At 40.7% G+C, this 26,108-nt stretch overlaps 1 protein-coding gene across 2 annotated transcripts; it reads left to right on the top strand.

Moving 5' to 3' along the window:
- The first annotated feature begins 696 nt into the window (after positions 1-696).
- calb2a (calbindin 2a) lies at positions 697-26,108 on the top strand. 2 transcript variants are annotated; one of them, XM_044357509.1, is made up of 11 exons: positions 697-2,981; positions 11,677-11,753; positions 11,841-11,930; positions 13,174-13,254; positions 16,239-16,295; positions 19,009-19,086; positions 20,654-20,709; positions 20,847-20,886; positions 21,030-21,083; positions 23,798-23,869; positions 25,262-26,108. In XM_044357509.1, exons 2-11 carry the CDS (start codon positions 11,730-11,732, stop codon positions 25,376-25,378), a joined length of 669 nt encoding a protein of 222 aa, XP_044213444.1. In that variant the 5' UTR covers positions 697-2,981; positions 11,677-11,729; the 3' UTR covers positions 25,379-26,108. The 2 variants fall into 2 exon arrangements, with proteins under 2 accessions (XP_044213444.1, XP_044213443.1); XM_044357508.1 differs by lacking the exon at positions 697-2,981 and adding an exon at positions 6,392-6,970.

Below are 26,108 nucleotides of genomic sequence, written 5' to 3'. Positions count from 1 at the left end.
GATATATTTTGTTGTTTTCCATAATCTGAGCCAGTGGAAGCATGTAGATGTTGAACAGAAGAGACCCCAGAATGGAGCCTTGGGGAACTCAGAGCTCGGATGTGTAATTACCTGTAGACACAAAGTAGTCCCCTGTCCTAGTAGGATTCAAACCAATTTAATACTGTGCCAGAAAGTCCCACCCAGTTTTCCAGTTTTCTAGTAATATGTTGTTGACCACGTTGAATGCAGCACTGAGATCCAGTAATGAGAAGACTGGAATTCTGCCACTCTCTGTGCTTAAGTGGATGTCATTGAAGACCTTAACAAGAACAGTGCTGTGGTTTAGTTGAAATCCTGACTGGAAGACATCAAAAGTTGGTGCCAAGTAGTTGTTCAGCTGATAAAAAACTGCTTTTTCAATGATTTTACTTAAAAATGGGAGAGTTGATATGGGCCTATGGACCAATTGGGGTTTTTTTAAGAGTGGCTTGATGACGGCACTTTTCAGCACCTGTGGGAAGAAAGCTGAGAGAAGAAACATGTTGACAATCTGTAGAAGATCTGAGGCCATGCAATTAGTAACTAGTAGCTTTTTTGAAAAAGCCTTTCAGATTTCAGATGTTGTAAAATGTCCTCCAGGTTTTTATGGTTGATTGGATAAAATTGTGTCATACTACTTGAATTGATTTTAAGTTGACACAGGGACAACACATACCTGTCACATCCTGCCAGGAATTTCTGTTGTGTTTGGACTCTTTATGTTTTTTTTCTTTTGGGTTTTCCATGTTACACTTATGCTGCCTGGTCATTTGGTTGAGCTTGTTTATGTTATTTGACTTTGAGGGATTTTCTTGCATTTTCAGTTGGATTGTGTTGTGTGCCCAAGAGAGGGCAGGTGTGGAAGAGCTTGAGTCTGAATAAATGTTTCATTGGTGTTTTCAGTAAAATACCATCTTGTGATTACCTCTGAACATGTACACGCACAGAAATTGCACTCTCAAAGAAAACACAGGAATAATCAGAGAGAGCAGAGCATCAGTCACCACAACCTTAGAAATGTTCAGATCCTTAGAGATGATTAAGTCCAGAGTGTGCCCCCTGTTGTGTGTGTGAGCTCCTTCACATGTTGCCATAGTTATCAAGAACACAACACAGTTCTTTAGTCCCTCTGTCCTGGGAGTTGTCAACATGGATGTTAAAATCACCGACAATGACTACAAAGTCAAAATCAATACTGATTATAGACAGCAGTTCAGCAAAGTCATCAAAAAAGGTTGCACAGTAATAAGGTGGCCTGCAGATATTTAGGAACATAGCTCGAGAAGAGGAATTCAACTAAAGAGCTACATATTCAAAAGAAACAAAATTTCCATAAGATATCTGCTGGCATTGGAGAGAATCATTAAACAAAATGACAACTCCACCTTCTCTCTTATGTACTCTAGCTTCACTCATCACACTGAAGTAGGGAGGGGTTGACTCGATAAGAACAGCTGCAATGTTATCTTGATCTAACCAAATTTCAGTTTGTGCTTGACAATAAAATTATTGAATAAAAATGTTTTTCCTCCCAAAGACATGATGTTTAATGACGTTATTATTATAACAAAGGTTCAGGAACAAGACCATGCCCCTCTCTCTCACTAAATTCATTTACCTGTGCCTCACTAATTCAATCATCTGTGCATACCGCGTCTAACCCCTCTCTCTCCCGTTCGTCTCAGTTCTCACGTGACCTACAACACGCTTGCATCGCAAACACTTACCTCCCGTCCGTGCTCCGTGATCCACGTTCCTCGGCAACATACCGCCCACGACTAGATCCAGCAATACCAACGTGATATCTCCTTCACCACCACACCCACATGGAACCCTTCTCCTCCAGACGCCGCGCTTCTGATCAGCTGGGATCCAGACGCTCCACACTCATCCATGCAATGGCCCACTCGGACGAGGCTATTTTCCAAGCGACTAACGTCTTCAACCGGATGTTTGCTCACCTCCGGCGAGCTCTCAAGGACACGGTCGTCCCACTCCCATGAAACGATGATAAAGACAAACTTTCCAACTCTATGTAGACTCTACTTCCATCAACTCTCTCGCCGGCAACTCAAATCCTCCCGCTCTTCCGGGTTGATTATCCGCCGCCGGGACACCGCACGCCGCACACCGATGACATCACAACACCGCCTACCACAACAGGGCCCAGACTTCTTCAGCCCCAGCTGATCTCCGGATACAAATCCCGTTTCGCTGAACTGACAACAAAGCCAGGTTCTTCCTGCTCCTCTCTGCCTCCACCTCCACCACCGCTCCGGAAGGCCGCTCACTTCCGGGTTCCTGACCAGCGCCACCTGTACGCCGCACGTCAATGACGTCACGATGCAGCCAACTGCTTCAGCCCTCTCGCAGGGCCAGGTCGTATCCCTCCCTGTCTGATCTGTCTCGTGTTTTTCGTCTTTTCTCTCATTCCCGTGTCTGCACGCTGCACAATCAACCCCCGCACATACATCCCCTCATCCTTTCCTCTTCCATTCCTTCAGCTGCAGCTACCTCTACGCTTTTGGCTCCACCCGCTCCAGCAGCTCCTTCTTTTATGTTTCTTCCCTCAGCCACCTCCGGTCCTGCCGTTACCACAGCAACAGTTGCACCAAGTCACGATGCTCCCTCTGATGGACCCACTCAATTTCCTACTGTTCTATCCCTGTTCCCCTCCCTTCCCCAACACCCAAATGTTTTTTCTGTCTTTAGCTCCCCTCGCTCCAGCCGTCGTTAACTCTGTGCCCACGAGCACTTTCACTCTGGCCTCCACCACTCCGCCCCTCCATGGCCTACAAAGCCAGGCTTTCCAGTTCTGCACAGCCTCCAGTTCCACCACCGCTCCAGCCGACTCGCTTGCGGGTTCCCTACCCAGTGCCTCCCACACTGGCACACCGATGATTCCATCCTGCTGCCACTACAATGCGGCAACAGACTGCTTCAGCCCTAGCTAGGGCCAGGTCGTATTTCCCCATGTGCCTACTCCCTACATCTTAATTGCCTTGTGTTTTTGTTTCATCCCTGCATCTATGCACCAGACTCAGATTCCCACCTGAAAGCCAGTCCCTCCATTTTCAGCTTCCATGCTGTACAGTTCGGCATGTTATCTGTAAGTCTGAACCACATCTTATGCCAAACGTTCGTCCCTCACTTCAGACTTCCTGGCCGACTACCAAACTCTCTGCACAGGCAACCTGTCTCCTCACATCAACAAAGTCAGTCCACATTCCTAACCGTACTCTGGCCAATTCTTCCGCAGTGGGGCCGCTTCAACTGCTTCCAAATAAGAAATCCCAGACCACCTGTTAAAATTAAATAAATAAAATTCTCGACCGCTAGTCTACCCAAGATTCCATACCTACCTCAGCGACATTCAAAGAGCCCATTCTCACTTAGTCCAATGAAGTTAACTTCAGGGGATGACAAAGCAGAAAGCTCATCGAGACATGTCCCCCAGTCTCAACCCCCGCTCCAGCCTCTTTGTGATTCCATTTGGTCCCCAGTCATCCCCATGCCATCGACCCCCTTCATCCCTCTCCTCGACCCCATCATCCCACCGTACACGACCCGGACCAACCTTCAGCTCTCATTCATCCCCCGGCAATCGACCCCCTTCATCCCTCTTCTTGACCCCCATCCAGCCCACCATACACTATCCTCATCGAATCCTGAACCCTCTCGACAATCCAAATAAATCTACTTTTTATACCGTTGAAATGGCGTGGTCTTTGTTAGTGAAATAACGCTAAAATTAGTGGGGGGGGGATATGTTTGGTAAAAGCAGTGACCAGCTCTTTCATCTGGATGGGGTTTCAGAGGTTGAAGAAGGTGAATCCTCACAGGTGGTAGTTGGTATCTGGGGTGGAGACTCTTCCTCTTGGCTCTGATGTCTCTCATGATTAAAGCTCTGCTCAGGTGGGGGCTGAGGCATCTCTCCTTCGAGGTTTCTGCTGCGCTAAAGTAGTTCAAACTAGCTCCGCCTCCAGCAGCTACAACAGTAACATGCTGCTCACACTCTGATGCTTCAGTATTAATAATCTAATGATGTCATATATAATAATATCAGTCAGAGGGAAAAAAACACAATACCTGCAATACTTTAACCACATTTTGCTACTAATACTTATGTTCTTTTAATTGGGTAGGATTTTTCATATAGGATTTTTACTTTTAATGGAGTATTTTTATATTGCTGTATTGGTACTTTTACTTGAGTAAAGGATTTGAGTACTTCTTCCACCACTGGATATTTGTGAAAAGCAGGGAGAAGATGCCCCCCCCAAACACACACACACACACACACCTCAGCAACACCTCAGATTCACCTCCACACTTTCTCCACATCTTCAGTTTCTCTCCTCCAATCCCTCACAACACATACACACACACCTTAAACAGATGAAGACGCTGTGAGATTGAGATGAAGTGGAAATGGCTGTTCCGTGCCAGGCTCCTTTCTGTTACATAATTCATCTACATACAGCTTGTAGAGGTGCAGCCCTCTGTGGAGCTGAAATATTAATACAAATGAAGCAGGCAGCCCTACAACACAAACACAGCATTACTTGGCTGGATTGTATTTACACACGTTCGCACAGATGCCTTCAACTCAGCTTCACTGTGAAAAGTGAGACGTCTACAAAGATATTCATGCGAGATGCAAATAGCTGCCTCTCTGCTTTGAATGAAGGGATGTGGAAGACAGGACACACAGATAAAGACAGACGATAGGAAAGACTAAAGAGAGTAAGAGAGGAGAACGATGTGCGTCTGACTCGGCAGTCCCCGCAGGCTGGCGACAGGCCTCATCTGTAATGTAATGTTGATATCTATTGGCGCTGTGCCAGCTGAGCCCAGGGCCCACTATTGATTATTGTAGGGTGAAAAGAGAAGCAGAGGAAATAGAGTGGGACAGGTCTGCTGAGTTTACACTCTTAAACGCTGTCATACACCGTCACACACTCAGTCTTTCTCATTGTCACACACACACACACACACGTGAGCTGTTCTCATGCGCAGTCATGTACCTGAGCTACCTCTGAGACAGCATTGCTTCTCTTAGTGAATGTGACTCTTACAAGCCTAGGAAATAGTGTTAGTGGGGGAACGTCTCTGTTGACTTTCACACGCTGCCTCCAGAAGGAGTCGGCTGCCAGCAGTGTGTCAGCATTGTACCAGCGTGCAGGGTGAATCTGGAAAATTACTGCTTCACCTCTGTGAAGATATGACAGGTCCATTTGATCCCGATGATCCCGATTTTGTTAATCGGGATCATCTTAATTATTTGCTCACACTCAGGGTTAGCTTTCAAGTAAGGTACCAATCTTGATTAATAATACTCCACCTTTTAAAGGAAAAGTTCAGCATTTTGTTAAATAAGCTTATTCACTTTCTTCTTGAGAGTGAGTAGAAGACATTAGTTGGGGCTGTTAGTTGGAGAGCAGTATATAGCATAAAGACTGAAAGCAGGTGGAATCAGCTAGTCTGGCTCTGTTCAAAGTTCAAAAGCACACGTACCAACACCCCCCCAACTCTTGATTTGCCTCAATAGACAGATTATTTTGACATGTTATTTTGACATAGCAGGAAATGCACAGGTTTACTTAATAGCCTTAAATAATAATGACTGCATGCCCAGGACCCAGGACCCTGGTTTTGTGCATGCTGCTTTATACTGGCATGACTTATTGGGGCACTCAAATGGAACAGATCATTAATGTTATTTGTTACACCTTTGCTCTTCCTGCTCTATGGCATGTCAAAATATCTGTGTCTGGGTCTATTGAAATCGACTTATGGGGCTTGTGAAACAAAAACATGTAAGTCAATTGAAAATATTAATATTCCTCATATGTGAAAAGCTGTCTTTTTGCAGATTTTGTCCAACAGCGGGAAACTGCTTCTAGGAATACTTGGCCTCGTGCTCATTACAGTCTTATTACTTCATCCTGAATGTTATCACCTTGTGCAGTAAATGAGTTGAAGAAATATATATGAGAAGCCTACATTTTTTTCATCCTCATTCTCCTAGGATAGGATCTGTGGCTTTGCCTGCCCCTTTGCACACTAGACTGGTCATTAATGAAAAAGTTTTTTTTTTCTTCCTCTTTTTTTTTGAGAATTTACATTTATTATGTGGGCTAATCACTGCTGGCTGGAAGCAGTGTGGGAAATGTGATTAGTGTGTGAGTTCTAATTAAGTCTGTGAAGCCTCGCACACTGGCAGACAGGCTTCGGGAGCTGCACGCTTAGATACACACAGATGTAGTAGGGAACACACTCGAGACACGCGCGCGCGCGCGCGAGCACACACACACACACACACACACACACACACACACACACACACACACACACACACACACACACACACAGAGGTATGCATTTCACGTGCATACAAGTATAGGAATTCACACGCATGCATTCCAGCAACTGAAAGTGCACTGCATCAAACACACGTACACATGGGATCTACTGTAAAGCATGATGATGCAACAAAAAAAAACAATCTACACACTATCTGCATCTCTCTCATCTTACGCTCACACACATCAGTCCATCCACTGCAGTGTCTGAGACATCCAATCACAAAACTACATCAAGCTGGGAAGCACACACACACACACACACACACACACACCCTCACGCTCAGAGGGACGCTGACTCAGATGGATGTTGTCGGTGGCAGTGCGCCCCCAGCGGCGGTGCAGCAGTGCTGCCGCTCCTGCGCCGGGGTTAAAAAGCGGCGGGCGCCGCGCCGGGGCCACAGTGTGGGGTGTGTTTGACACAGAGACACAGAAAAGTTAGTAGCGGACTTTTCTTGGCGTCTGACCTGCAGCATCCGTCGAGAGCATCATGGCAAACAAGGCACAGCAGCCTCCTCACCTGCACCTGGCCGAGGTCACCGCATCCCAATTCCTCGATATTTGGAAACATTTCGACACTGACGGTAGGACACTTTTTTTCCTTTCTAAAAGTTGCATTAAATATTCCTGAATCTAATATCACTGCTGTAAAATGCAGCCGATTGAAGGGAGATTAATAATAATCATCCAGGGAAATTAATGGGGGAAAAGACTGAAATGCATCCTTTAAATAATACAATTAAAACCGTTATCAAGTTTAGAATAATAGATAATAATATTACGACAGAGATTTGTCGTTTTGGGGGAGTAAAGCGATAATTCAGGAAATTCCGGGAGAGGAAAATATTGTTATAATGTAATATGTTAACTCACTTTTGCATCCAAGAAACATAAAGTCCCCACAGTGACGGTTGTGGCTAATACTATAGAGACAATTTCCTCTTTAATTAATGATGGTATTCGTTATTAATCCCTTAGTTAATAGAATAATTAAGTAGTCAAACGGGACATTTTCACCTTAAACATTGTTTAACAGTGGATTTAAGAGCATGAAATTATGTCAGCTGCAAGTTATAGAAAGCTTTAAAAAGTTTGACATTTTTCAAATGAATTTTTGATGCGGACCACTCCCGACACGGCGCAGGTTTTTTTTTTCTTTTGGTTAAAAACACAGTTAGATCCATTATTTCTCACGAAACGCTCAAGTTATCATAATAAACAGACAATATACCTAGATGTATATACATGATATCAGCCTCAAATGTTGAGTAAACTGTATAAACGAAATGGTTATTCCACCATCAGTGAAGCTTCATGAGCGCACAGAGCGCTCCAACAGAAGTCCTCTCATGGTTCATGAGGTCCATCCTGACGTTGACATATTTCAATAATGAAAGCGCCTAACTCAATGTGTTTCAGGAAATCGATTTATCATTCAATTAGTCTTTTTTCTGTGGGTTACCCATAATCGTTTTGTTTGTTAACTGTAAGTAATTGGATGTGAGTGATGCTCCTTGTATTGATATCCGTTTCTAATAAAAAACAGATTTATTAAGTTTCATCAGTGAGTTCAGCCTGTCAGGTTAAGCTCCTCATGCAGTAGAATTAGCTTCATATAGGCGCTGATTTATGTTTTATAGATGCGATATCTGTCAACATAAAACTGCCCCATGTCGTAATTTATTCAACGACCCCCTCCTCCTTCTCCTCTCTCTCTCTCTCTCTCTCTCTCTCTCTACACACACACACACACACACACACACATACACATACACACACACACACACACACACACACACACATACACATTCACACACAGCCTGTGTCTTCCCCATTATCAATCTTGATGTGTGTCCTCTCTTGTAGACCCTCTGTTTGTCTCTGTACAGATATGTCTGTACAGCATGTGTGATATGGCATGCCACTGCTGTCATGACATCCTCATAAGTCTGATTATGGAGATCTTCTTATTTTCACTTGAAGGTCTGCGGGCTCTACTGTGGATTAAGAGAATTGTGTGAACTGATGAGAATGCTGATGAAACCTTTTTTCGAAAAACACTGGATAGACTCAGTATCCACAGTGGAAAGAAAAAAAAACCACCCTTTTCCTTTAAAACGTTTTATTTCTCTCATTGTCCCCTATTGAATGGCTGAATAGGTTATAATTGGCCTACAGTGCATCAGGGGCTTCATCCTTCAGGGAGTACAAGCGCTGTGCCCTTTGGTGCGCCGGATAAATAACATCAAAATGACACAGTTAACCAACCCCTTGGTTACTTGTTATTAGACACTCTCAACTAATAAAATTTTCATAAATCATAAACCAGGCAGGAAATATAAAACACCACTTTGATTCCTGGCTGCAACTAGTCGTTATTGAACACCAAGTCTTCAGTTTTACTTGTTTTTAAATCAGTCAACTTTCTTGCAATGTCCATAATACACCTGCAGACAAGACGAGTTGTGTTGCACCTATTTGTTTTACACACACACACACTCTTGGGAATTCATTGTTAATGTGGTCTGTTTTGACGCCCGCATACATGCTGAAACATATTCCACAGGGAAATCAAGGTGGAATGAGGAGCTGGGTGGGGTGGAGGGGCTCGGCAGCTGAGCTCCAATGAGCCACTGTGCAGATAAAGTTGTCATATCTGTCTGTAGCTTGCTTATGTCTAATGAGCATCAGTCCGACCGCCTCTTACTTCCAGGTGTCCTAATACCGAGGTATTTTACATATTGGGCTTTGCAACGAGCCACTTTGCAAATCAAATACAACCAGTGAATCAACAGATTTGGCTACAGTGTTTGATTTCTGCTCTCATTACTGGAAGTGTCTTCTGGCTCTGCAGAAAGAAAGGAAAGCTAATTTGTTTGCTCGGGTTGAGTAAACATCTCTGAGTTGCAGATAAAAATACACAGGAGGCGATGCACCCAGAGATGATGAAACCACATATTCCCCTGTTGGCCCAGGATCAAATCTCATCTGGATTGCATCTCTCGCAGCTCCTCCGTTCTGTGTCCCTCTCATCTTTCTCTGCTGTCTCTGTCAGGTCTTTTCAATTCCATTGCTTCAAAGCTGAAGAAGGAAGCAACTCCAGTTCTTTTTGCTAATTATAGAGCATTTGCTGTCAATTATTTTTATTAACCTAGATATGAAATTCTGGATATGAAGCAAAATCTCACACCTCCTAAATTGGCCAAACTATGATCTCTACACAAAATATTTGAAATGACTGGACTGCGCTCTCCTCTGAAAGGTAACTTTATATAAGCTTTAAATATGCACTCGGTTGGCGCAGCTGCCCACCTTTGACACTTTTCTTGTGTTGGGGTTAAGTTTTTAGAATCAGAACCAGAAGAGTAAAGTGTCTTAGCCAGCATCTCCTGGGACTCGAGACACATTATTCCAAAGAGTGTGTATATGGGCCAAAACTGGTTTTGTGAACCTTTTATCTTATTGGTTGGTGCAAGTGTTCAGTGTTGTGCTACTACGGGATTGTGCAGAATGTAAGCTGCAGAAGTATATGAGAGCAAGTCAATAGGAGTGCTTTCATTAAGACATATAAAAGTCATTATTTGACATTTACATTGAATGATCAGGAAGTCGATTGAAGTCAGCCATAAAATATCCACTGGCAGTGATTTTTTTTTTTTTTTTTTTTTTTTTTTACATCTGTACACTGATATAACATCATGGATGGTTTGCATAAATGAGGAGTATGTGTTCACTGGGAAGTTTGCATTTGGTAGCTGCCAGGGACAGCTTAGAGCAATGTGGGCATACTGTAATTAGGCTGCAGGACATATAACATTTAAACCAGTTAAACCATAGTTTACCGTAAGCATATTGTTATGGCTTAAAGGCTGATTGGAAGAGAAAGTACTGCATCTAAATAAGCACAGCACAACCACAAACAGATGCTCCCTTAGGCACAAACATAATGGGATGTATGGATCTATTGCCGCATTAATCGAACGTATGACAGCACCTTGGCGTAACCTATTCATAAATCTATTTTTATTGTCATTTTAGGCCATTCGCCTTGTAGTTAATCACATCTTACTCTGTTTAATTATCAAGCAGACCATTTCTCTCTAGAGTGCTAAATGTCAATAAGACCCACAGGAGGGAGGCTCGATAGCAGCGAGGCATTTCATTGTCCCACTTACTGAAACAGCCAAGCTTGTATTCATGAGTTTTGATAACATCACTAAGGAACGCATGTGTGCCCACACACACACACACGCACATACTGTACATACAAACATTTCCATGGATAGAACAAAGCCGCTAAGATGTTGGTTGGATAGAGTGAAGATGACAGAGAGAGATGGCGAGTTAGAGGGAGAGGAGAGGAAGTGGATGGCATAATAATCTTTGTAAGTGTATAATGAGGCAGCTCTGCCTTCCAGGGTTTTATTGAGGCAGCTAGTCACATCGTTTGGAGCCATCTGTTCAGCCATTCAGCGTGCTTGTTGATAGAATATCGGCAGAGGCTCACATACTACCTGGGTGAAGCGGGCACACTCATTTGTCAAGATACAAGATAATAAAAGATAAAATAAGATTATCAACTTCATTGTTCCCAAGCAAAATGTGTCAGAACAAATTATGATGGACAGCATCTCAGGTGTGTCATTCTCAAATAAGATAAGCACCATTTGACAGAAGTGACAGCTAGTCTGACAAAATGATTGAAAGCATGCAGTGAAACAAGATTAAGATGTTTTCTGAAGGATAGCTGGAAGCTTCTGTTCTGCTTCACAAAATATCATCACTTTTACTGTGAGTATTCTTAAAAAAAGCAATTCAGGTTGGAATTGTCTCAATATGTTATTTTTGGCATTACACTAGTACACTGTTATTCATATTGATTCGTCCCATTTTCCAAATTCCCCTGCTGAAGGCAGTATTGATCTCAGCGGAGTAAAAGAAGCTGCCTGTGGATCATTAACTTTGAAATCCTAGAAAAAGCAATTTTCCATATATAGCCTCCCCTTGCATACAACCCTGTGAACATACAGTCTTTGAGGAGTGATCAGTTTGCATTGTGTCAGTCAATAGTCTAATCTATTGAGCCAGAGGGGAAGGAAGAGAGTTACTGGTAAAAGGCTCATGTTTGAATCAATACTGGTGCAAAAGTGAGCCATGCTGGGATCTGTTTGACACTGTGACACCGTGACCACATCTGTTCTGATGGGTTAGGGTTATGTCAGCAATACTGAGAGAGCCCTTTGAGTGGTGTGTTGCAATAATGTGACGTTACGGTCAATCTGTCTCCCAGGTAATGGCTACATTGAGGGGAAGGAGCTGGAGAACTTCTTCAGGGAGTTGGAGATGGCCCGGAGAGGAGCAGGGGTGGTGAGTCCAGGGACTAGAGATTCAACACAGACACACATATTGTCCGTTCAAGTTTCACTTATACTGAGTAAAAAAAATGTTTTCTAGGACCCCTCAAACCCCATATTCAGAGAAAAGATGAAGGACTTCATGCAGAAGTTTGACAAGAACAAAGATGGAAAAATTGAGATGTCAGAGGTAAGGCACTAAATGTGCTTCTTGTATTATGCTTGGATACCTGCAGTTTTCATTAAAGGAATAGATCAACATTTTGGTAAATTTGCTTTCTTACAGAGAGTTAGATCAATACCACTCTCATGTCCGTCCGTTAAATATGAAGCTACAGCCAGTTAGCTTAGCATAGCATGGGAGACCGAAAAACAGCTACACTAATGTTAGCTCTGTCCAGGGGTGACAAAACCAACCAAAAACAACCAGCACCTCTTAAACATTTAACATGTTATATCTCATTTGTTTGATCTTTATCAAAATTGAAATGACATTTTGTAGTTATACCAGGGTTATGTGCTGGTCAAGTAGAGACTCCAGGAAGTAGGAATTTGTTATATGGGGAGCTCATAACTCCCCATATAACAAATTGTCATTTTTATCCTCTTTTTGTACAGATTCAACAAACAAGCTAGCTAGTTTCCCTGTTTCCAGTCTGTATGCTAAGCTAAGCTAACTGGCTGCAGCTTCATATTTAATGGACAGATATGTGGGAGCCTATCAATCTTCTCATCTAACTCCCGATAAGAAAGTGAATAAGTGTATTTTCCCAAATTGAAAAAAACTATTTCATAGACTATGGTGAATATTTTCCTTCATTCAGTGTAGGTGTTCTACATTTCCATGGCTGGGATATTTTTTAATGTGCATTTACCATACATTTCAGACTCAAAGATAACTGTAGAGAGGGTTTGGGTTTTCCGTTTTCTATGCAGAGTGGAAAAAGTTGTTTAAAAAATAAACTTCACGAAGCCAAAGGAATACAGTCAGAGGCCTGGTCAATACTCCAATCAATTGCATAAATGCGGTCTTTATGATCTCTGTGGAGTGTCAGTTTGGGATGTTGCCTTCCCTCAATTTTACCATTTTCTATGCATGATTTGAAAGCGATGCAAGGAAGCGGGCTTCTGCAATATCAATAATCAGCCACCAGCATGGAAAATCTGCAAATGAGTTTCAGGTCCAGTTGTTCCTGTGAGTGAAAATCCATTGTGAGGGATTTGTCTGAACATCCAAAAGCATGATTTTTGAAAATAATTCTAACATGGGCATAGCCCAGTTTCTGAGGTTATGGCACTCTATTATTTATGTTTGAGTTGGCCATTTGAGGTTTTGCAGACAAAAAGCTCCCCAGTCTTCATCTCTGCCAGTGTATCAACTCCACCATCTTGTGCTCTCACCACTCCCGTTTCCTTATCATTTCTCTCTCTAGCTGGCCCAGATTCTCCCAACTGAAGAGAACTTCCTGCTCTGCTTCAGACAGTTTGTCAGCTCCAGTGCTGAGTTTATGGCGGTAAGAGTGTGTTTCTGAGTGTGTGTGTGTGTGTGTGTGTGTGTGTGTGTGTGTGTGTGTGTGTATTGGTGGATATATTCTTTTAATGCAAAGCTGCTGCCCCCTCTTGACAACTGTTTAATTTGATCAGCTCTTTGTTTTCAATGTTTTGCACGAAAGCCTCTTGTTCACTAAGAAATGCCATTAGTCAGGACAGACACACCATATGTTATAGCACAGAGTAAATCAACCATAGAGGACTGACAGTCTGCATGTTCTCATTCTTACCTACCAGCTAATTTCACGGATTAGTTCCCTCTGTATGGTTGAGGGTGTACTAATTAGTGAAATAAACTGGAGTAGTATGGCATGAAAACCGCAGACTCTTGACCTCCATTGCACATGGCTGCCCCTGTGTCTGCTGTTGAGATTTAGCAGTTGGATTACAAATCGAGTGACCACAGCTGGTCCATCATGAACATCGACTATAGAATTGGCTAAGCACAGATATATTGTGGATAGATGTGACTAATATGTGGCAAGTGAGCAAGGAGAAGACGCATACTGTAGTTGAGAAAGATAGATTTAATGTAAATCCCTTCATTGAAGTTAAAAGGAGGATTGAATAATAGACTTGTCTGCAAGTCACACGTTGTGGCTTGAGAGGATTCAGCTAATTTTATGGGAACCATTGGCATCAGTGTTTTATGCTCGCTAGTCAGCATGATGGCACAGCAATTTGTGTTAATTACTCAGGCTGGAATTATAGTTCGCCAAAGATGCACAGAGGAGGGTGTTATGGGTAGGTGCAGAGGCTAGCAGAATATCTTACAAATCTCATCAAGCATCACACAAGCTGATTGATTGATCCAACTCTGAGACCTGACATTTCTGAAGAATATTTAGCTTGCAGGAATACTTATACCTCCTAAGGATAGTCTGGTTCCAGTCCAATCTTTTATTATGGAATAACTGAAACTGGTTTATTTGATAGCAGAAGAAAAAGGATAACAAAGGATATTAATTTAAATATAATAACTCCTAATTTCAATAATTATTAATCCAACAAGGGTAATTTAACTTCACAATTAGTATGTAAACCTAGAAATGAAGAAATAACTTTACCACTACTACTTAGTATAGCAAATAAATCAAACTACTAAAGCAGCTATAAATGCATTTTAAACCAAAGGAAACTTACATATATACACAGATCAAACTATTGGAGGGATGAGGCATCCACACGAGGACAGCCAGCTTCTTTGTTCTCAAAAGTTTGCCACAGGTGAGCTGGCTGCCTAAATTGATTCTGGGGCTCTTCCCATCCAGCAAGCAGTGAAGCAGGTAGAGGAAGGTTAGAGTAGGAGGGGGATTTTGCACAGTTTCTGAATGACCCCCATGCACATTTGCCTACATGCAGCCTTTTAACCTAAAATCACCAAAGTAGAATTAAAAAAATGTAAAACTTTGGCACCCCCCAGTGGCATTGTCAGACAGGATTGGCATTTATATGAGATACTAAATACTGAATAACACATATTATAATCTGTAGTAACCACACAAAAAACGTCAGACACTTAGCTGTACTTTAGAACCAGCTTTATTGAGACTAGTCAGGAACAGAAAACAACTACAACTAGCATACATGAAGCAGACGAGGAGGATCAGTAGTCTTCTACCAACTACGAACTGTGACACCACACACTGCAGGGTAAACTAGCCCACTAAAGTACCAAAATATATGTATATGTCTATATAGACATATTTAACATTTTGTTTATAACAATTATAACATCTATAACAAAGTCAACAACAAGACAACGCTGGTTATCAGAACAACTACATCAATTTAGCTAAATAGCAAGTGGACATTAGCTACACACACAAACACAATTAATCATATATGACAAAATATTTAGTTACTAGCAAAACCTTACAGAAGATAAGAATTTCTTTTCTGCTCAGCCACGTCGTGCATTTAAGAAACCATTAATATATGGGTATTTCCAAGTATGTTACAAAGAAGTTTGGTGCTGCTGTGAATTATGAATATTGAATGATAGTAACAAAAAGCCTTCAGCAGAGCAAGATGTGTGCTGAAAGGTACCAGAAAAAAGGAAATAATTATTCCACTAAATGCCTTTAGAAGATAAGAAAAATGGCAGATTTCATGTTAGATCTGCTGCACTGAAAGAATGGAGCCAATTAGAAACCAATTACATGTGGGGAAGAGGCCTTCCTTGTCTCCTGTGTCATATTGAGTAGAAATAATGAAATGAGAGAAGGAGAATGAATGAAAGAGAAGGTGTGGAGGGAGAAGGATACAAAAGGCAAACGAGAGAAAGCAGGAACAGTGGGGGCGTAAATGAAATGTCGATGGGAAATTGAGAGCCAGAGTTTGAGAGCATAAAACAAGATAGGAGGATTAATCAGTCTTTGTTGAAGGGTGTGGGGAGGAGGAAGTGGGCAGAGAGGTTTTTAAAGGGTTAGAATGAGGAAGCAGAACCTTCTATTTTCAGAGTCATTTATAATGGATAATACCACTGTAGCTCCTTTCTGCAAGAGCCCAGAGGAGAAGAGGAGGAGCAGAGGGGGGAGGAGGAGGGGAGAAGGAGAAGGACGGAAGGCCATCCATCTTTGATAAGGAGCCCTTCTTTGGACAGGGACAGCTGCTAGATTAAAACATTCATTAAAATGACTTTCTCTCCCTTCCTCATGTCTCTCGTTGCCCTCTGTTCAGTATGTGGGCGAACGGGATCATATTAGAAACTGTGTGATTACAGTGATGGTCCAGGCTTTTGTGGTCATCCCCTCTGCAACGATTTCTGCTCTGCACCAGAGAAAATCAACTCTTAGTGCAGTTAAACAGTAATCTGTGGTTCGATCAGAGAGGATTTATGTAGGGGGGAGAAATAGAGGAGAGTGTCTTTGTGCTTTGTGCATCTGTGCTGAGAAAATACTTTTAGTCCACTGTTTCTTCTGTTCGTTTCGTTGATTTCTTGCAGGCATGGCGGCGATATGATACAGACCGCAGTGGCTATATTGAGGCAAATGAATTGAAGGTATGTCAATTTGACTCCCATTGATACATTAAAGTCAAACAAATATTACAAATGCAGCTTATTTATTCATCTGATTACTTGGCCATGCTTGTTCTTATTTTGTTTGTTATCTCTTTTTTTCCTCCCCCTGCCATACACATTCAAATGCTCACACACAGAACACCCACCCCAAACTGTAATGATCAGACAGTAGATCATTCAGATTGCAACATAAAGCATATTCCCTTTCTTTTCCTGTAATCATCTACATGTTTATGTTTGTGTTGTTGTGTTACCATCAATGTAATTCCCATATTTTTAATTTTCATGTTTCATCGACATATTAAGTGTACACACTATGTCTTGACTTGTATGGATTCTTTTCTGTTTATGTCAACTCACAGTCGTTTGCACCAATAAAAAGAAAGTAGAGAAAGAGACAAAAACAATCATCTACATTTTTTTTTTGTGTTATCTCTGTGCTTAAAGTCCCCCTCTGCTCAAAAATGTGTTTTGATCTTCACTGTGCAGAGTCTGACAGTAGACTGTTTTCACATTCATCTGCTGAAGGAAAGGGCTTCATCTTATGTCTCAATTTAACGCAAGGATATATAAGATTATTTTGTTACATCACAACTAGCCTGGGAGCCAGTCATGGTCCAGTATGCAGCTGGAACATATATTATTTTCAATGACGGAGAAGGAGAAGATGTCATTTTGAGAATTTTTAACAAGGTCATTGAACTTTGTTGTGAAAAAAAACATATCAGGCACAAATTATTATTGAAAGCAGAGTATTTTTATATGTCTTCAAACATATCTGAAGGGGATCTTTAAAGATATAGTTTGACATTTTGGGAAATACGCTTATTTGCTTTCTTGCCAAGAGTAAGATTTGAAGATTGAAACCACTCTCATGTCTTTATGCGAAATGTTGCTAGACATACAGCAGATGATTAGCTTAGTGTAGCATAAAGACTGGAAGCAAGGGGAAACAGCCTGCCTTTGTCCAAAGATAAAAAATATGCCTACAGGCCAGCTGGTTGCCTGTCAACCTCACAGTAATGTCAAGAAATAGTTCAGGCATAAACCCTCTTGTAAAACCACAATTTTTCACTTTGGTTTTTGAATGGACTTGACAAACAAGATATTATTGAGCTTTATAGATGCTGGCAGGCGTACTTTTTTAACCTTTGGAACGAGGCCGAGCTAGCTGTTTCCACCTGGTCCCATTCTTTATGCTAAGCTAACTGGCTGCTGGCTCCAGCTTCATATTTAGCAGACAGCCATGAGAGTGGTATCAATCTTCTCATCTAACTCTTGGCAAGAAAGTGAAAAGGTATATGTCCAGAAATGTCAAATTATTCCTTTAAGGATCATGTAATCTTTAAAAAATGTTTATTTTCATATCTGAAGTCATAGAAACTGCAAGCAAATATAATAAACTCATATACTGAATCTGGCACAAGCTGGGACCTCTGGGGCCGTCAAGTGATATATTAGATAGAGACAAATAATCAACATTTCAAAATGATACAGAGAACTTTCAGTGCTTTTCCCATTTGAATACATGTGAGCATATGTGCGAGTAAAGCCAGGCAGACGCTTTGACAGAGGAGAGTTAAGTGGCTGCTCCATAGGAAATTCCCCAGTGACCATGAGTGTCTCTCTCTGGCAAGGATTCAGACACAAAAAAAGATTGACAGACTGCACATATGTTTTTCTCTTGAGCACCTTTTGGAAATGTTGTGTAAAATTATATAAAGGAAAGTGCTCAACACCTGGGAGTTGTGCGTTAATGGGGTCGGTGATTATGCTGCTTGGGTTGTTATGGGATCACATTTGTTCCAGCTGACCAGGTGCGGATGAGTTACTCAGGTGTGGGTTTTTGAAAGCTTGGGAAAAAAAGCAGATGAGATCGCAGGCATCAGACATGTGTCACACCACATGACTGTGGGCCAACGTAGAAAATATCCATATGTTCACGGACTCGAGTACTGTACAGGTAATGCAAGAATAGATTTGAGATAATTGAGTATTTTCAGAGGCTTTATACTTTTACTGCATTACATTTACTCTACCTGATAGTTATAGTTACTCTTTACTTAGCAAATTAGAATTTCAACACAAAACACAAGATAAACTCATAAAATATTATTATCATCATTCTTTCTGTCTCTCCAATATTCTTTCCTTCCCCACATCCTTCAGTCCTTCCTTCTTCACTATTTTGTCTTTCTTTGATCTTTATTCTTTCAGTCTCTCATTTATTCTTTTCTTTAATGATTCATTCATTTTATTCCTTTGTGAAAAATCTGAAATCATGAGGCTTTCAACCAGCAGCAGAATTAAACTCCACTCTTCATCACTATCATCACATTTTGGATACTTGAATGCATGTTACGGCTACTACTTTTTTACATAACTTTTATTTTGTGTCAGTAAAGATTTGCTACGCTTAAATAACGGGTTTGAGTACATCCTCCCCACAATTTGCAGACCTTATTTTTAAGTTTGAGAGAGACAAGATTGCAGTTCTCTGTTTTTCTTTGAATATTAAAATAGCAGAAATAAGAAACAGTTAGCATTCCCAGAGCAGGATGATTTTAAAAGATAATTTGATAAAACAACTTGTAAAGTGTGAGCCTACATGTAACATCTATGACCTATAAGCGAGCTATATATAGAGAGAGCCACTTCTCTTTATTTTATCGATGTGTGTCTGTCTTCTCAGGGCTTTCTGTCAGACCTGCTGGAGAAGGCTAACAGACACTACGATGACCAGAAGCTTCAGGAGTACACACAGACCATAGTAAGACTCTCTCTCACTTACACACACACACTAGACAACTCCTCATATCTCCTACACACACAATGTAATTGTACAGTTTGCATTTATTTAAAGTTACTGCTACAGTATTCTTTAGGGCTACACTTAGTATCAGGAACATTAAATAGGTCAGTTTACATTTCATTTTATCCACATTTTGCTGTAAGAGGACACTGTTCACCACAGTGTAGTAAACAAGGTCCTCCCTCAGCTCAGAAAATGCTCTCAGTAATATAAAGTGAGGAGAAAATACTAATGAGTTACTGATAATGCATTAGAGCCTCTCAAAATAATTAAAAAACCTATAAGTGGTTAAACTTAGTCATTTGAGTTGCAAATGTTTGTTTTTATATTCAAGATACACACATGTTTGTTTTAATAAAAAGTAAAATCATAGGTTAGATTAAGAGAGGTCTAGTGTCTATCTGGCGTGGAGGACTGCAGAGGCTATATCGTGTTGGTGGCAGCAGCGCTGTGCGGCTGAGTGGTCGCAACCCGTCATGTCCTGCAGGTTGTGTGTTTACAGGCCAGATGTGCTAACATCTGCTTCTTCTTGGAAGCCCCAGAGCTGACCTGACCTGATTTACTGAAGCAGTTTCCTGAACGTTCATAGATGGTCATTATTTTTCTTCACAGATTTATTGCACATTTTAGAACCGCAGATGGTAAGAGCTGTAATTGAAGGAATACAGCAACTTTTTAGAGATTTGTATAAGACTCCCTATTAGATGATAACATACATGTAATAAAGGCACCAATATCAGTCAGGCGTTGCTGGTTGAACATTTTCCTCTTGCAAAAATTTGAATAAACGAGTAACGTTAATTGAATGTAGTTAAGATGGGCAGTTTTATATAGCAGATCTATCAAATTTACACAAATATGAAACATATAACTTACAGGACAACGGGCAAGGTTAGACTGTATATGGATAACAATTATTAGTTAGCATGGCCAAAGTTAAAGATGGAATAATATATAATAAATCCAACAATAACAACAAGCATAATGCTTCCAATCCTGTCTGACTAACTATGGCATAATACCTCAGTAAGTGTATTCTGTCAATAACTAATACATTTCTTTCGTAAGACATGTCAATAGAGAATTCCATGTTAAACATTCATGGTTGTATACCAAATGTACTTGCAATTACATAGTTTACAATTATTAGAAGGCCATTTTTTGCCTTTCTTTGAGGGAAATATAACATTGTGAGCAAATCTCTTTTCTATTAATTCCTCCTAATGTAACTCTCCACTAAAAAGTGGGAAATCTTTAGGATATGATTCTGTAAAAATCCACCATCTACTACATTGTCTGAAATGGCTGAAGCAAGTATTATGGACAGTCCCTTCACTGTTAAACATCTAGAACTATGAAAAAAAGTTGTGGATGTATAATAAAAATTAGACTGTCCATTCTATTCCTCAGTCAATGAAATTCATGGGTCCACAATTACCTTCATCTTAACAGCATATACATATATTTAAAAGAAGTTTGTCTTTCCTCTGTTCCTTCCTCTCTCTGTTCTGCTTCTTCTTTGTAGCTCAGGATGTTTGATCTGAATGGAGATGGGAAGTTGGGCCTGTCAGAGATGGCAAGGTGATGTGCAATTTTACTTGCTTCTATTCACTGTGTAAATGTTGAAGCACATAGCCTGCTGATGTTCATTCACCGTCAACGGATTTGAATAATTTAACAACTATTGTGTCTGCTAATGAAGTCCTCCTCTCTCATAGGCTTCTCCCTGTTCAAGAGAATTTCTTACTCAAATTCCAGGTAGGGAGCAAACATGGATACACAATTAATGGCTCTGAGATATTTAATAATGTGTAGCCATGGTCTTACTTTAAAACAGTCACTTATTATAAAATTATGTTTGATTATTTGTGAGCAGTGAAAGTCAAATCTTGTTTTTATAGGGTGTCAAGTTGACCAGTGAGCAGTTCAATGCCATCTTCACATACTATGACAAGGTGGGTGACATTTTATTCGACACACAGCTGAAGTCTGGACCCCATTCTGGGTTAGCTTGCGTTCCACTAGCTTTCAGTTTTCAGTGTTTGGAATAGACAGTTTCATCTCTATCCCTGAAAAAGCTGGGGTTTTCTATACATATATTTCAAACACCTCATCGTATTTTATCATAAACAGTTAGCCGATTTTGTTAGCAACACTTACAGCCCCCACAGCCACAGCTCCCATGATAACAAAACATCATGGGAGCTGTGGCTGCTGAATGCTAATTAAATTGTTATATCTTGGTTAAAATAACAAGGTGCTTATACAGTATGTTAGTGGATACAAGTTTATTTAAGTAATACGCTAGTGGTACAGAAGCTAGCTTGATGGGCTTGTGTCAGCATTATGAACAGCATGCTGTATCTCAAGAATAGTATACAAAAGCAGTGAGAAGACTTAAAATAAAATGTATATTTACACAGTAAAATAAGAACAGAATTGCAGCAGGGTAAGTCAAGTTGTCTGGAAGGCTCAGTGCTGTTTGTTTTGGAGTTTCCCTGTCGTCAAAATCATGAATATGCAAAATCCTTGTTTTGTACCTGCAGTAGGTGCTCCCGACTGCCTAGGGAAATGAGTTAGGCTCAGCACACCTGTCCCTTTGTAAACAGCTCAGGGTGGTTGAGCAGTGGTTCAGTTAATGGCCACATTTTCCACATTAGCAATAGATTGGTGGGGAGGGACTACAGGGATACAAGACATACGGGAACACAGCAGAGTAACAGGGGTGGGAGCAGCAAGCTGTACATCTGCTAAATCATTTTTCTTGTTTATGATATCTTGTGAGTTTTTGTGAGCCTGAGGGGCCATGCCATAATCGAGATAGCTATAAGAACGCTGACTCCATTTTTGAGGAAATAAACAACTCAGCTTAATGTGGCACAGCACCATTGCTATAGTTAGCTTGGCTGTCATGTGCTTGCTTCCTCTTCTATATGTTGTTCTTAGGTAGGGACCCAAACCCTTGCTAGCAGATATTATCAGCTTTAGCGAGCTAGCTAATTAATGCTATTAACTCTGTGAGCAGGAAAACTCCTTCTCCTGGAGTATCCCAAACACTCATTGTGTGTCTCAAATGCATACAGTACTATAATCCTTAACATCTTTAATGTATGTAGTACTATTTATGATTGAATTGAGACATAACATCAGTGTTTGGTCTGTTGGAAGGAGACATTTGGCAGTGTCTTGAGATTCCAGTAGATGGCGAGAGTTTGTTTTAGAGATGCAGGTAAGATTTTTGCACCTGCTGATCACCAACTGTATTATTAAAATAAAAATTAACAATAAAAATCTTAAGAATTGGTTTTTGAATATTTTGTTTCTAGCTCTAGCACTAAAACTCTCTGACGATATAGCTCCATGACTGCAAAACCCTACTTAACTGTTTTCAACTCCTATTTTTACTTGAATTTTTTTGTGCTTTCAGCCACAACCCGATTCAATCCGCTGATAAAGGCTATGAGATCTCCCTGAAAGATCTAGAAAAGTTCCACTAAACTGACCTTGTGCTAAGAAGTGTCTGTCAAACTGTTTTCAAGATCAATAATAACTCTTAAACCTTAATAAATCTTAAAGTTTTCAACCTTGGCATTAAAGTTGGAGAGCAAGAGGAGTCCTTCAGAGCATTGGGGGCTTTGCGTGCATGTTCATGTCTCTGGTTGAACTGAAGGCTAGCGCCCGTTCAAGCTCACTTGCAGGGGACAGGGTTGAATGTTCAATGATGGATGAGCCCCTGCAGTCCATTCGTGTAGACACTCTCTGAGTATGGAGCACTAGCATTTATGTGTGTAATTAGTTTCATCATTTTGTTATGAGCTCAGCCCCTGCAGCTGAAACACAGGCAGCTGCTGTCACTGGTGCTGAGAGACTGTGGGTAGGGCAAAGTGTGTCCGGTCAGCTGAACACTAACATGGCTCACAGTGCCAGAGCACCAAACTGTGCGAAGCCTTGAAAATGTCTGAAGTGCAAGATGGCACGCAATTAAGACAGACTGGCTGATACCTGATGTTGCTCCGTTTTCCCATAACTCTGCAGAGTCCCAGGTCTTTCATCCTTAAAGGGAAAATAAATAGAATTCACACTTTATTCCCAAGATCTGGGACACTTCAATCTAGCTTTGTAAACATCAAAGAGCGTCTCCCAAAGTTAAAAAATAAGACTGGCAAAGCCACTCAGCTCTGAAGTCATCTTGAGACTGAGCCTAGATGAACAGAACAGTTTTGTGCCAGTTGCCAAGGGAAAATTTCCAACAATTTGGACTTATTTTCTGGCCCCAAACTCAATGCGACTGTGAAACACAACTCATTAATTAGCAAAGTGACTCCATATTGACTTTATAGCTAACTCCCTTTACAGAGTTGTGAATGGAAAGTCTTTTTTTAAATCATTAGTCATGAATGGCTGTTTGGCTGGTGCATTCATGATGGCTGCCATAAAGTATTGAATGAAGTTGAGCAGCAGAGCCGTGCACAAAAATCAGGAAGCTCAAAATCCAAACAAAGAGTAGACTAGAGGGAGAAAAAACAAGTGTATTAAAGAAGGTGCGTATTGTTGAGCTGTTCTTAAATGGTTGCATTTATCTTTCAAAGTGTGCTTGCTATCTCCAGATCATTCCAATTATCTGTATGTTTGGACATCAAAATAACATATTGTGTGTTTTCTTTTTTAGGATGGCAATGGCTACATTGATGAGCAGGAGCTGGATGCTCTGCTACGAGATCTTTACCAGACAAACAAGAAGGTGAGATGAGTACTTTGATAAAGGTGTCTGGTATCTGTCAGGCTTGTGACTCTCTCTGATCATTACTGAACTCAGTAAAATACAGATTTCTGATTGGCAAAGAAAATTTACATTTAACAGCATCTCAAATTTCAAATGTGTTGATCTCATGTTTAGTTAAATAGGTTTACATGACATTGTGAAAGCAGTGAATTACACAACTACAGCGATGTCACAATGGACTCATTAAAGTCCATTTATTTCCACTGTGGTGATAAAAGATTATTTAAAGATTATCTTTTAAAAAATACGTACAAATGTCAGAACAAAAATAACACTTTAGTTACATTTTTATTTGAAATACTGTACTATATTACCAGGGCTAACAAACTCTACACTGCAATACAAGAGCAAGGTTGCTTATTTAGCACATCTTCTACAGCTACATGGATCATTAACTAGTGAGGAGGCTGACATTTTGCTTAGTACATGTTGCTTCAGCCTCTTTTAGCATTATAAAGTAGCATGTATGTTGGCATCTTTTGCATAGTTCTAGTTTTAAAACAACTGGAAACAACAGCAGAACGAAGATGTTTCAGACAGCTCACAGAGTTAGCATGAATTAGCTAGCTCACTAAAGCTGATAATATCTGCTAATGATGCTCAGTTTGATGGAAAAATCGATGGCTGTTGGCTAAAAATGACATGCCTGCTTTTGTCCACCTCTGTCTGAAATTAAAGGCCCTTTGTTTCGAAAATAACCATATTTCTTATCGTTCTTATCAATTTTATTTGTCTTTGTTTTGTTGTCTTTTTAATCTATTTTATCCATTTTTTTATCTCGTTTTTATTTCACTCTTTTCTATTATTATTACTAGTATTATAGCTTTTTAATATATTTTATTTTATTACATTTTTATTTCTCATGTGCATTAGTCTCAAATAGTTTTTTCTTTGGTTTTATGGCCTACACTTGTTCTGTCTTATTATGGGCTTGTCAGTCATCTGTGAAGCACTTTGAATTGCACTAACCTGTATGAAAGGTGCTATACAAGCAAAGTTTGACTGACTGATTGAAGAAATTTGTGTGGTAAACCTGTCATTGTTAGCATTGTAGAGAACATAGCAACAGTAACTATGAAGCGTAAATTGGCCATCAGTCTTAAACTTCCTATCAATTAAATGAGCTTTTCTAGTTAAAAACCTAGATCTTGTTCACTTTCCCTACGCCATGCTCTCTTCACCCAAATAACTGTAAAACCAACATCCTACATAACTCACAGAGAACAATCTGACAATATAAGACACTTCAGGCTGAATTTAGCTTGCTCAGACTAGGTTTGGATCCAAATAAAGTATTCTACTTGATTCATGCTTTACTGACTCTGTCATACCTCCCTTTCTCTTGTTCAGGAGGTGGACTTGAAGAACCTGACGGGCTACAAGCAGAGCATCATGAGCCTGTCTGACGGAGGGAAGCTCTACCGTGGCGAGCTGGAAATCGTCCTCTGCAGGGAGCCAATTGTGTGACTTTTCCCCCCTCTCTTGTTGCATATCATAATTCTCTCTCCCTGCCCTGCCCCGCTCTCCTGAGACCACACCCACTTCCAGCTGCCTGGCAACATATACCAGGTGCATGTGCCGGACACCCTCCCTCTATCTCTGTCTCTCTCTACCTCCCTCCCTCCTCCCTCCCCATCATTCCTCCATCGCCCGCGCTAAAGTTACAACTTCAGATAAGTGCACTGTCAGCACAAAATTTTCTGCAACCTGAACTCTCAACCTCAACTATGACCTGTCTGAAACCTCTAGCTTTTCATCCTCAGACCATCCTGTCAACTCTTCCCCCGTGTCCTTTCTGACCTCATCCTCATCCCTGCTGTTCATGCTGTGCCTGTCTTGCAACTCCCGAACAAAAGGCCAGATCCTGTATTCCACAGAAATGACCCTTTGACCTGCTGATAATCCCTGAACCTTGACCCCCCCACCCACAGACCCCTTCATTCCCTCGCTCTTTCAACTTTGCATTAGAAAAAATATATAGTCAAACAAAACTGCAAACAGCTGTGTTTGAAGTGATCTAATTTATAATCTCTGATGGATCTGATATTGATTCCCCCCCCCCCTCTATTCGTCCCGAAGCCCTCATGTTCCATTGAAACTTCTATACCATTGCCATAATATGATTTCATTTTCAATGTTTGTTTTTGGCTGATACTGTCAATTGAAAATATTAATAAAATGTCTTACGATAAAATCA

Source organism: Thunnus albacares, chromosome 7 (assembly GCF_914725855.1).
Source record: "Thunnus albacares chromosome 7, fThuAlb1.1, whole genome shotgun sequence".
NCBI lineage: Eukaryota > Metazoa > Chordata > Actinopteri > Scombriformes > Scombridae > Thunnus > Thunnus albacares.
Note: the sequence above shows the minus strand (reverse complement) of the source record. Positions and strands in the feature narration are given on the sequence as shown.

Excerpts from the sequence above, each read along its gene's own strand:
- calb2a (XM_044357508.1), top strand. The coding sequence starts at position 6,877 with ATGGCAAACAAGGCACAGCAGCCTCCTCACCTGCACCTGGCCGAGGTC. Across the intron at positions 19,087-20,653 it reads AGGAGTACACACAGACCATA|CTCAGGATGTTTGATCTGAA; the intron begins GTAAGACTCTCT and ends TCTTCTTTGTAG. Across the intron at positions 20,710-20,846 it reads GGCCTGTCAGAGATGGCAAG|GCTTCTCCCTGTTCAAGAGA; the intron begins GTGATGTGCAAT and ends CCTCTCTCATAG.